This window comes from Chiloscyllium plagiosum, unplaced genomic scaffold, assembly GCF_037043375.1.
Source record: "Chiloscyllium plagiosum isolate Xiang-an unplaced genomic scaffold, Cpla_swu_hap1 HiC_scaffold_6, whole genome shotgun sequence".
NCBI classification, from domain to species: Eukaryota; Metazoa; Chordata; class Chondrichthyes; order Orectolobiformes; family Hemiscylliidae; genus Chiloscyllium; species Chiloscyllium plagiosum.
The window spans coordinates 76,848,259-76,861,689 of NW_028270144.1; the positions used below are offsets into that span (position 1 = coordinate 76,848,259).

The following is a 13,431-nucleotide window of genomic DNA, read 5'->3' on the forward strand; positions in this document are numbered from 1 at the left end:
TGGAGAGAATAGATAAGCTGCAGAACTGGGCTGAGCATTGGCAAATGGAGTCTAATGCAGAAAAATGCGAGGTGATTCATTTTGGAAGGAGTAACAAGAATGCACATTACTGGGCTAATTGTAAGACTCTGTGGATGAGCAGAGAGATCTTGGTGTCCATGTGCATATATCCTTGAAAGTTGCCACCCAGGTTATTAAGAAGGCATATATGGTGTGTTAGCTTTTGTTGGTAGAGGGATTGAGTTTCAGAACCATGACCATGCTGCAGCTGCACAAAACTCTACGGCCACATTCGGAGTATTGCGTACATTTCTGGTCACTGCATTATAAGAAGGGTGTGGAAGCTTTGGGAAGGGTTCAGAGGAGATTTACTAGGATGTTGCCTGGTATGGAGGGAAGGTCTTATGAGGAAGGGCTAAGGGACTTGAGGCTGTCTTTGTTGGAAGAAGGTTGAAAGATTACTTAATTGAGACACAAGATAATTGGAGGGTTAGATAGGGTGGGCACTGAGAGCCTTTTTCCTTCGATAGCGATAGCTAGCACAAGGGGATATAGCTTTAAATTGAGGGGTGATCGGTATAGGACAGATGTCAGATGTAGTTTCTTTATTCAGAGTAGTATGGGCATGGAACGCACTGCCTGTAACAGTAGTAGACTTGCCAACTTTAAGGGCATTTGAATGGTCATTGGATAGGCATATGGAAGAGAATGGAATAGTGTAGGATAGATGAGCTTCAGATTGGTTCTCAGGTCGGCGCAACATCAAGGGCCGAAGGGCGCTGTTATGTTCTATGTAACACAGGTAGAATCCTTTTACACTCACTTGGTAGAGAACTGACCAGAGCAGATTGTTTGCTCCTGCCTGCTTTTTCCCCTTTATATGAATGTTGGAATGTCAAGTCAACAGATGTGATCCCCTCATTTGTTTTACAAGTGCATTAGGTCAACTTCATCATAGATTTTCATATCCTTCACTTCTTCCTTCTCTTATATCTCCTATTTTACTTGACAGTGTTGATTGGAGATGTGTTCAGTTTTAGTTGTGCACCCCCAAAATGTGAACAGTAATCTGTATAAATGCATGATCCTGGCAAATAGGTGGACTGTTTAATAAAAGTTGAGATAATTTAGTCTGTTTAATATATAAATACTTAAATTGTTGTTGATTTACACTTCAAATGTTTGTTTCAAAATTTGAATTTGTAAAAATAAGTCTTAGAACAATAAGTTGTGTGGGAAACCACAACTGTGGCTGCATTGTGAGACTTGGCTCACTTAAAAGAGAAAGGTCAGTGGTACTATTCACAATGTTATATTTACGTTGATTCCAATAAATTGAATATTACCGAAGAGAAAGTAAAGTTCAAAGTTTGTGAGAAGGTTTGTAGCTCGGGTGCTCGTTGTTGTGGTTCTATTCGCCGAGCTGGGAATTTGTGTTGCAGACGTTTCGTCCCCTGTCTAGGTGACATCCTCAGTGCTTGGGTGCCTCCTGTGAAGTTTCCTCCGGCATTTATAGTGGTTTGTCTCTGCTGCTTCCAGTTGTCAGTTCCAGCTGTCCGCTGCGGTGGCCAGTATATTGGGTCCAGGTCGATGTGTTTGTTGATGGAATCTGTGGATGAGGGCCATGCCTCTAGGAATTCCCTGGCTGTTCTCTGTTTGACTTGTCCCATAAAAGTAGTGTTGACCCAGTTGAACTCATGTTGCTTGCCATTTGCGTGCGTGGCTACTAAGGATAGCTGGTCGTGTCGTTTCATGGCTAGTTGGTGTTCATGGATACAGATCGTTAGCTGTCTTCCAGTTTGTCCTATATAGTGTTTTGTGCAGTCCTTGCATGGGATTTTGTACACTACATTGGTTTTGCTCATGCTGGGTATCGGGTCTTTCGTCGTGGTGAGTTGTTGTCTGAGAGTGGCTGTTGCTTTGTGTGCTGTTATGAGTCCTAGTGGTCGTAGTAGTCTGGCTGTCAGTTCAGAAATGTTATTGATGTATGGTAATGTGGCTAGTCCTTTGGGTTGTGGCATGTCCTCATTCCGTTGTCTTTCCCTTAGACATCTGTTGATGAAATTGCGGGGGTATCCGTTTTTGGCGAATACATTGTAGAGGTGTTGTTCTTCCTCTTTTTGCAGTTCTGGTGTGCTGCAGTGTGTTGTGGCCCTTTTGAACAGTGTCTTGATGCAACTTCGTTTGTGTGTGTTGGGGTGGTTGCTTTCATAGAACAGGACTTGGTCTGTGTTTGTGGCTTTCCTGTATCTCCGTTCGGTGTTCTCTGTACCATCACATCTAGAATTGGGAGTTGGTTGTCCTTTTCTTCCTCTCTAGTGAATCTGATTCCTATGAGTGTGGCGTTGATGATCCAGTGTGTGTTTTTCTATTTCTGTGTTTTTAATGATTACAAAGGTGTCATCCACATATCTGACCCAGAGTTTGGGTTGAATTTGAATATATGAACAAATCAACGGCTCACCCATTTCTGGACTCATAGCAGAAGCTGTAATGCAAAGATTAGAACAAACAGTTTTACCGCAAATTCAGTCATTTACCCAGCATGAGCAAAACCAATGTAGTGTACAAAATCCCATGCAAGGACTGCACAAAACACTACATAGGACAAACAGGAAGACAGCTAACAATCCGTATCCATGAACACCAACTAGCCACGAAACGACACGACCAGCTATCCTTAGTAGCCACGCACGCAGATGACAGGCAACATGAGTTTGACTGGGTCAACACTACTATTATAGGACAAGTCAAACAGAGAACAGCCAGGGAATTCCTAGAGCCATGGCACTCATCCACCGATTCTATCAACAAACACATCGACCTGGACCCAATATACCAGCCACTGCAGCAGACAGCTGGAACTGACAACCAGAAGCGGCAGAGACAAACCACTATAAATGCCGGAGGAAACAACACCGAAGCGCTTCACAGGAGGCTCCCAAGCACTGAGGATGTCACCCAGACAGGGGACGAAACATCTGCAACAGAAATTCCCAGCTCGGCGAACAGAACCACAACAGAAAGTAAAGTTGCTAAGCAAATAATGGGATTATATTGGAAATTATCTTAAATCTAAGGAAATGTAGTACTTCTTCTATCAATTGCTTTGTATCCTATTTCTTGATCGCCTAATATTTATTTAAAATTAGCTTGTATGAATTATTAGATTGTAGGAAATTGCAGTCTGCCAGTACTGTTTTAGATTGGTATCTTACATTTGAAAAGGGTCCATTTCTTTGGGCTAACATTTTGCAACTAATTATTGACACCAGAATTCTTATTTTTAGGATTTAATTTTAGCCTTTTCAAATCTAATCCATCGGCTTTTTGGACCAGCACATCTGTCCCACAATCTGATAAAGGTATTTCTGGTATCTTGAGCAGCAACTTTGCATCACAATTGCAAAATGGTACTGCAACAGTGTGCTTTATTTTTTTTAAAGTACTGCTACAGCATTGTCATAACTTCTGCATGCGATACTTTTTTGACCTTTCTTTGCAAAATACCTCAGTGCGCATGTCTTTGAGAAAATGTAGTTCTGTGCTTAAGATGGCCACGGCAGGACAACTTTGCACTTTAGAACCTGTTATCCTTATTTGAATATGCTCAAATCAAATATTTTCTTTCAAATGTGATTCCTCTTTTCTCAAATGTGTCTTAACTTGCAATTTTGGATCAACCCTTTTCTACATTACTAAGATTTACAGGTTTCCCATCTAATATTCTCTGCCTACTATGGAGTAACACCTGGCCAGCTAAGGTAACGTTGCCAAAACTAGTTTAATCTAAATACTTAGAACTGCGAACAATTATGTGCTTAACTCCCCTTTTTCCTGTCTTGTCCATTTGCCTCTTCAATGCTATATTACCTCTGCTCTTCCACCCCTCACTATTCAGTGGTCTGTGTCAGCCACAATTTCCCCCTCAATCTGTTAATAATCAATTTTTGTGCCATGCTTTTAGATCTCTAGATTCTTCATTACTTGATCTCCTTTTGTGAGATTTAATAATTTCCACCATGTTGAGTGTGCAATTTCTGTGTTGCATCCAAGGAATTTTTTTTTTTTTTTTGCCTTACTCATTGTTGCTGGTCCCAGCTCCATGGTACCCCAAACAGTAAACTTGTATTTCCTCACTTGGCACAATTTTTCATTTCTTTATTCAGCAACAAATGTCTGACCCTTTGTCCAATCTGTTCCCTTTTTCTGCCAGTAAACTCCCCATCAGTGGTATCAGCTACCAGTATGGCTTTCACCCCTCAAACACATTTTGGTTGTGCTCCCAAATTCTCCAATCTGTGGTGTTTGTGCATGTAGTACCTTATCAAATGTACTGGCCACTTGTTCATCAAATTACTTCTCCGCTTGTTCTAAACTGTGTAATATAACTTCTCCCGTTTGGTTGTTCCAGTCTTAATCTAAATTGCATTTGGACAAAAATCCCCGACACTCCCTCAGTCATCAGTCTCGTTCATGTTCTCACTCAGAATTGGGCACTTTTTTTGCACACCACAACACAGAACTGCAATAGATTTGTTGGTGAAAAAGCCTGTCGTCCCTTACTCTATCACCATCATTCAGTAAGATCTTGTAAATCAGTTCAACAGATCCAGTCTATTCCTATTTCTTAGTTTTCCTTAACTTTCAAAAGTCTTAACTAAACTCTTTAATATTCTAATTGACTGTATTTCCACAATCCTCTGAAGAAATTTGTCATCTAGGTTCTAAATGACAGACCATCGTATCCTGCATGTACACCTCATTCTGGACTTTTTGCCCAGGGCGATGAGTCTTTCTGAATCTACCCTGTAAACCCTTTTAGAATCTTGTATTGAATCAGTTCACCTCATTCCTATAAATGTCAGTGAATATAAATCATTTTATTTGGTCTCTCTGCACCCACTCCAAGATGATAGATATTTTGTCATCACCCTGTTCAGAGATGGCATTATTAATTGCAGCAAGTACTCCTTGCTGTTTTATCCAACCTTTTTCAATAAAGGTTTAAGTACCATTTGCTTTCTTAGTTGCTTGCAGACTTTGATTCACGTGCAAGCATCACCCTCCCAAAAAGGATCACTTTCTGTAATGTCATTAACTACTGAGATTCTCCTTTTCAAACTAAATATTTTGTCCATCTTTCTATCACAGTTGGTCATTTGCCATTTTCTTGCCTATTATAAAATTTGATTTTTTGATTCAATTTTATCAGGCTATTTCCCATTGCAGCCTCTTTATGAACTTTATTTTCTTTGTAGTTTTGTGCCAGCAAACATGGATATATCCCATTCAGTTTCCTTCTCATGTATAAAAGAAATGTTTGAGTAGTTGTTTCAGTGAAAAAAGACAAAGCACCAGAACCTGAGGAAGATGAAGGAAGCTGCCCATGTCCAGAAATATTTCAGTTTTAATTGAGTCTTTAACAATGTGTAAAAATAATAAATAAAAGAAAATTCTTAAATGTGACCAGCCCGAGATTAAAAGGGAATAACGTTTAGTCAACTTCAGAACCTTTTTGAGGTGGTAACATATCTAGATGGGGAAAATACCTTGACTTTAGAAAGTGCTTTCTCAAAATAACATTGAATTGGCAGAGGATGAAGGAATAGGAGCTTGACATTTAACCCTGTGGACGTACTCGATCTTTCAGTTAGGTCATTGATTCACAAACACTCGAAGTGCCCTTGCTCCATATCCTTAACAAGACTTGTTAATTTCAGCCTGTAAATCTCCAGTTATATTGGAAATCACATCCTTGTCAAGTGCTTACAGTTTCTGTACAAAAGTACACGCTGAATTTTCTCCTAAATTACCTCGTTTAATTTTAAGAAGACATGCCCATGTACTTGTTTTTGTTCCCTCCAACTGAGGAAATAATTGTCTGTATTTATTGTGTTGAATTCAACATTTTAATTTTCTCAATCAGCTCACCATTAAATTGCTATACTTGAGGGAGCACAGCAGGGTGAAATAAACTGGACAGTGTTTTATTGTGTTTTGAATAGCAGGTAGTGATATTCTGTGGGGTTTTGGAGGGCTGAAGTTGGAGCTGATTGCTGAACAATGAATTTCTCAAACTTACCAATGAGATCAGGGTTCAGAGGGAGATGATGGTGTAAGTAACGTAGTCTGTGTTACAGAATCATACAGTGCTGAAGAGGTCTTTCAGCCCATCAACTCTGTACCACCAAAAATATACTGCTCCCTGCTGTAGTCTCACTTTTCCTTGATCTCCTCAATGTTTCCAACCTTATGAGAGATTCTGGTTTACTATTCTGTATCTAAATGTATTCTACCAGAACCAAGAATTTTTAATATGGACATTCTCTTCTTCACCCGCTCCATTTGCCTATCTTTCCCTCTTGCTTCAATGTACTTCTTAAAGTAGACCTCTGTGACCACACTTCTGGTCTCCTATCCCAATATGTACTTGTATGTTGTTTCTTTCATAGAATGTGGGCAACCCTGCCAAGGTCATCATTTGTTGCCTATCCTTGATTGGTTCTTTAGACCATTTCAGAGGGTAGTTATGGGTCAATTGAACCACAGGATCTGGGGTCACTTATCGACCAGGCAAGTGAAGGATTCTGGGTTTTCTTCCCTGAAGGGCAGAAGTAAGCAATTAACTTGATATTAGTTAAATGTTGACCCACTTCTCGATAGAAGCACTTCAGTGATCTGGTTTTATGATTAAAATAGCAAACCGTAAATTTGGATTTTAATTTGCAAAATTAACTACATACAAATTATTATAATTGTATTGACTGTTCAGATACAAGGCTGCCATGATGAAAGGGCAAGATTGCTGTAGCATTAATTATTTCATTCTCCCTTTCTACGTCATGTTCCACACTCTAACAATGTAAACGTTTTTCACTTTTCATACTCTGTATCCAGCATGGCCAAATTTGAAGTAAACCTTACTTTATTCTAATGCAACCTCTGTAATCAATCCCTTGAATGCCAACATGAAGTTCAAATATGTCATTTTTAAATTCCACAGTGAGAATTTGTGCTAAAACAGTTTGAGATGTAGACATGTCCAATAGGATATTTTAGAAATGGCCCATCCTAACTGAATATAGTTGCCCTTCATTTCTGTAGTAGGCATAGATTTATGTTGCACCTTGAATATTTTGAAACTTATAATGCCTGACTAAATAGTTTACAATGCTAAAATTCCATTTCTTGGATAATACGCATCCCATGGCTTAAAAGCTTTTTTATGTGACTGTTCATTTTTGTCCGAAAGACCAGAAGTTTCAAGTATATTGACTGAAATTTTTAAAACCACACTGAGTTAACAGTTGCAAAGATTGTCATGTTTTCAAACTGCTTGTGTGTGGAATGCTTTTGAGTTGGTTGGCTTCAGCTAACTGACTTTTTCTTCCAATTGAAGAATTGCTTCTGAGCTACTAACTAAATTAGATTAGCTCTGGAATTAAATGCACCAAGAATGTATCTTTTAAGTATGGGAAAGGAGTCTCTCAGTCATCCCACATTCCCACGTGGAATCATAGAGCTTGAAAGCTACCCATTGTTCTGTTATGGCTACTTCAATGTCTTAAAATAGTCTTGCCCTTGCGATTCCTTACTAGCTGTGCAAATTTTATTTTCTAATTACCTCTCCTTGAAAGTTACTGTTAAACGTGTTGCAAACACCCTGTCATGCGATACAATACAGAGCATTGAAAATGTGTACACCTCATCATTTTGAGCACCTGTTAAATCTTCCTTTGACCTTCTGAGTCAACAATCCCAGATTCTGTAGACTTGGCATATAGCCAAAATTTGTAATTGGTGAAATTTTGTTCGATCTGTATTCTACGCTTTTAAGAAAACTGCAATTCATTTCCTTTAAGTATGCTGTGCAGAATTGGACACAATTATTGTGGATGAAGTATCATCAGTGGTTTATTAAAGATTGCACACACATACCATTTATAAAATAGTGTTCCACAAGCTCTTTTAACCATTTATTAACTCTTTTCTACCACTTAAAGATTTACATATAAGAGCCCCATGGCCTCTTCCTCCAATCTGTTTTAAATTGTGTAATTTAGTTTATGTTGTCATTTAATGTCATTATTCTTCCTCCAAAAATACATTGACAACATTTGGCTTTACCAGTCTCTGTGACCACAACCTTGCTCTTCCAAGCTTTGTCATTTGCAAACTAATTTTTCTCCATTTCCAAGTCCATCTCAGTATATATCCAAAGAAATGATGATTTTTGTACACTTCATTGTTTTTCCAAATTGCCCATGAGCAAAGCGTAGCACATACTATCTTGAACTGCTGCAGTCTGGAGTCTATTCAGAATGATTGCAGCTCTGGAACAGTGATGGAGCAAAAGTATATTAGGTGTAGCTTTCTACTTTGTCTCCCTTTTGAAAAAGGAGTTACATTCGCTATTTCTCATGGCCCACCCCAACCCTTTATTGCCTCGTATTCTCTGAGATTCTATCCCAGAAATGGAAACAATTAATACTCCCTATGACCCAACTAACATTCTCAGCTACCACTGTGTGAAACCTGGCCCTCAAAATTCGTTTATTTAAAATCTGGTACATTCCTGGTTTCCTTGTCTAGGTGAACAGTCATTGACCTGAAATGTAACTCCAATTCTGTCTCTTGCTTCTTAGTTCTTCTAGCATTATCTTTTTTACTGTCGATAATTTTGTCTTTTTGTTTCCCACACCTTTCTTAAAACTTGTGTCAAATTTACAATCTCCGGTGTAAGTCTAAGAAATACTTTGGAATGTATGACTTTGTGTGTTCATATGATTTGAGCAACACTAACAAGCCAGCTTATCTCTAATAGCCCTTGAGGATATTGGTGAACTACCTTTCTTGAATTGCTGTAGTCTTTCTAGGTCATATGCAATGTTGCTTTAGGGAGAAAGTTCCTAAAGTATCCAGCCACCTAATCAATTTCCTTTTAAAGCCCCGGGAAGGAAGCATCAATTCTGAGGATTTGTTGGTCTTGGTGCAATTACCTATGCTATATTGTTTTTTGTTTCTGTTGGTTGTACTGAGCACAATGTTACTTCAGTTCTGCACGCTTTGCAGTGACACTTAAATCCTAGAACCTTCTAATTTTGAACTGCGATCACAAGTCACAATTAATATATTGCTATTGTGGTCACTGTTTCCCAAATGTTGCATCCCTGACACGTTTCTCTTGTTACACTGGAAATATGGTAACCGAGAAAGTTTCTTTGTGTGCATTGCAGCAATTTCTTACCTGTTCCAAATTGTTTTTGCTAGTTTGTAGTAGCCTTCCATTATCATCATTTACTTATCCTTTTTCAAACTTTGTTCCATTTTCTTCCCCTATTTGGTCTATAACATACAGCCTGTAGAATAAAGTTTTGAGATGTTTAACCTGAATAATCTGTTTTAAATCAATAGATTAAGTTATTGAGTATTGCTGGGGAAAAAACCCTATTCGTCAAAGGTTTTCATCTCTTCCTCGGGTCATTTCATAAGAATATAAATTTAAGTGAAAAATCAACATTTATATGACATGAGAGCAGAGATGCTAATTACTTGTCAAATGAACTCTGCTTGTGTTGCCATGGATTTGCAGTCAAGAGCCAGACTTTGTTAAAATTTAAAACAAGCTAGTTGACCAGAGTAATGCCCTCCGTTGGTGAATGGCTGTCACCTATTTTGAGTTGAAACAGGCACAGTGTATGTTCTTCCTCTCCACGAAGCAAAGAGCCATGTGTATTAATATGTAAGTGGTTGTCAGTGTACTACTTCATACACGTGATTATCCAGGAAATATCGTCCAGTTGCAGAATCAAATTTGAACACTGGTGTGTGTTCTGCAAGTATGGTTTTGTTGGGTAGTCGTACTTTGTGGCAAATAGCTGAAGCGATCTGTACATGATCCACCAGTCTTTGGAATGTATAGTCTAAGTACATGGCATTAGACCAGCGTGCACATTCATTCGTCACGTTACTAATTTGTGTAATAGGCTTAAATATCTTTTTGACTTGATTATTGTTATTGACAAACACCATTTGTGTTGTTACTGCATAGTAGCTCAAACTTTTGAGAAACCTTCCCCTTCTGAGACTCCTATAGTAATGATGAACTCTGAAATAATAATCATAACATAATTAAACCATTTTAATCTTTAATCTGTTTATAAATAATCAGCTCAATTTTAACTTAATCACTAAAATAGCTCCAGTATTGGAAAACATATTCTGCTTGTTTTAGCTTTTTATTGTTGACACAAATAAACTAAAATTGAAACAAAAGTGGAGATTGCTGGGAAAAACTCAACAGTTCTGAAATATTAATTTTAATTCTGCTTTCTCTCCACAGATACTGCTAGACCTGAATTTCTTCAGCAATTTCTGTTTTTGTTTGATTTACAGCATCCACAATTCTTTTCTTTTTTTTTGGATTGGATTAAATTCAGCCAGTATTAAGGATCAAAACTGGGCCTTGATTTTTGACTTTGTTATTACTAACTGCTGTGACTAATTGCAAAATCCACAGCCAGTTTTAACCACGTGAAGTGGGAAGTTATTAGTTTGCCGATATTCTATACAACATAATGTTCATGGGGTCTTTTGGGAGTAAATAACTAGCATCTGGTATGAGTAACCTTTAGTTGTTTGAAAACTATGCTCGAAAACTATAGCTGATATGTTCCTTAAATTACATTTTTAGTCTTACTGGAATTACCTAGATTGTTTTTGAGTTGATGGTCACTTTGGAAAAACCTGCAGAAGCAAAACGATACTACTCTCCCTTCTCCGAACCATAGCTGACATGTGACCAAGCAAAATGACATTTTGTTTCAAAGCTTTTTAAATATTGAACTGATGTTTAAGTAAACCATTATCTTGCAGCACTTTGAAGTGAGACTGGAGAAGTATCTGAGCAGCACATTGCAACTGAGGGAAATTGTAAACAGCGTTCAATTTTCATTCCAGTTTTGAAACATTAAAAAGTGGTGATTTGATTATGAAAATATGCTGTGGATTGGGTCAGCTTTTTGTTTGTAAATCAAACTGGCAGAAAATTTATTCAGGTGTATATGTTGCTTTCCTAGAATATCTTGTACGTTTGCGCTGAAGCCTGAGGGCGAGAAACTCTAGCATACCTAATACCTGACCTCTTGTGGTTTTAACCTCCACCTCCCCTCTCCCATATTTTATCTGTCAAAGTAACAGCCAGAATCACCATCTGGATTATCTTGGAGGGTAAACCCCCCCCCCCCCCCCCCCCCCCCCCCCCCCCAAAAAAGCTCTTCTGAAAACTCATACAAGAAACCTATTGGACTTAGTCTCCAATATTAATGTTTTCTATGAAGCTGTTTCAAAGACCACTGTACTTTCCTCATGTTCTATCACTCTAGTTTCTCCCCTTCCTCTGATCAGCTCATTTTCTTCAATCTTAGGAATGTTACCAAGCACTTGCTTCATTTTCACCCAAGCCAAAGTTGTAATTTATTGTACTAATGACTCTAGATTTCACTTATTAGTGTCTCCCTTGATTTCCCATGTTGTTTTCCATCAAGTTCAGTGTCTGAATTTGTACCCTCTGCACCATCCCCAACATATCACATACCTGCAATGAACTAATTTTCAATATATGTATCTTAATCTGCTCATGTCTTATCCTGTCACTTCAGGCCACCTTTTAGCCTGCTGACTTCCTTTTATTTGTTTATTCTGCCTTTACTTCTGCCCATTTCTCTCCTCCCTACACATTGCTATTGTTTTCAAAATGGCTTTTATGCCAATCTTTGTTTACCTGTCCTAACTTGTGTGCAATTCATTTTAGCTCTAAACTGCTTGGAATCATTTTTGATTTTAAAAGTACTATATAAATTCAAAACTTTGTTGTCTAGTAGTTGGTTATAACCTCATTCTAATTTATGTTTAAGTTAACATCTGAATCATATTAGATTTTAATTTGTTTTGCATTTGCAATTCAATGCTCTCATGCTTTGCTCCTGGATAAAATCATCCTAATTGTAGATGATATGCACAGTCTTTTATTAATAAATGCAAGATTAAATTTGTTTTTGTAGAATTAAAAAGTCAGTGTACATTAATTGTTGTTAAGACGATCTGAGATGAGTAAATATGGGTGAAAATATTGGAGTAAGTAGAAGGATGAGGCTTTTTTAATATAAATCCAAGCTCCTGCTTGTTGATTCAGCTCATTGTCATAAAGATCTTGCACTTGCAAAAACCCATTGACTCAACTGATTATTTTATAGTTGGCGATGAAGATGTGCAGATTGTTTTTGTATTGACACCCACACCTGAACAAGCAGCTCTTGCTAAGCAGCTGCAACTTCCTCAAACATTCTTCTGCTACAAGAACAAGCCTGATTATTTTAGTGATGACGATGAGGATGGTAAGTAATGCTTGGTGATTAAGTCTGTACTGATTGCTGTTTGTTCAGTTTATTTGTGTATCTATAATTTAAGGAAGATTAGCATATGAATTGAAAGATGTAGAATGAAGCAATTAGTTTTGTTTCCTCAAAACTGTCAATCTGGGGACCCCCAACTAGCACAAACTAATAAATTATCAGTTCTTTCAGTCTCTTTTGTTTAGGTTAAGATATGACAGGACAACTTTGTGATATGGTCACTGCTAGGATCCACAATTTCCTACATAAGACCATAAGAATAGGAGTGGAAGTAAGGCCATTCGGCCCATCGAGTCCACTCCGCCATTTAATCATGGCTGATGGGCATTTCAACTCCACTTACCCGCATACTCCCCGTAGCCCTTAATTCCTTGTGACATCAAGAATTTATCAATCTCTGCCTTGAAGACATTTAGCGTCGCAGCCTCCACTGCACTCTGTGGCAATGAATTCCACAGGCCCACCACTCTCTGGCTGAAGAAATGTCTCCGCATTTCTGTTCTGAATTTACCCCCTCTAATTCTAAGGCTGTGCCCACGGGTCCTAGTCTCCTCACCTAACGGAAACAATTTCTTAGCGTCCACCCTTTCCAAGCCATGTATTATCTTGTACGTTTCTATTAGATCTCCCCTTAACCTTCTGAACTCCAATGAGTACAATCCCAGGATCCTCAGCAGTTCCTCGTATGTTAGACCTACCATTCCAGGGATTATCCGTGTGAATCTCTGCTGGACACGCTCCAGTGCCAGTATGTCCCTCCTGTGGTGTGGGGCCCAAAGCTGGACACAGTACTCCAAATGGGGCATAACCAGAGCTTTATAAAGTCTCAGTAGCACAATGGTGCTTTTATATTCCAACCCTCTTGAGATAAATAGAAATTGAGATAGAAACGCTGTGTGTAGGAATTGACAACAACTTAAGAAACTTGAGTTCATGTGGTAGCTGGAGAGGGAAGATCCCTTCTTTCGTTTTGAAACAAAAGGGCTGGAGTGCCACACCTTAGAATATCTGGCCT

General features: G+C 38.4%; 1 protein-coding gene across 5 annotated transcripts in view; it reads left to right on the forward strand.

The window, feature by feature from the left end:
* ranbp2 (RAN binding protein 2) overlaps positions 1 to 13,431 on the forward strand; it is a 71,085-nt gene that overhangs the window by 38,111 nt on the left and 19,543 nt on the right. For 4 of the 5 annotated variants that reach the window (XM_043691779.2, XM_087988129.1, XM_087988128.1 and 1 more), the window contains exon 21: positions 12,258 to 12,398. In XM_043691779.2, the coding sequence (XP_043547714.2) occupies positions 12,258 to 12,398 (141 nt within the window). Of the gene's footprint in view, positions 1 to 3,290; positions 3,366 to 12,257; positions 12,399 to 13,431 lie in introns of all 5 variants that reach the window. The other variant, XM_043691777.2, reaches the window with a different exon arrangement.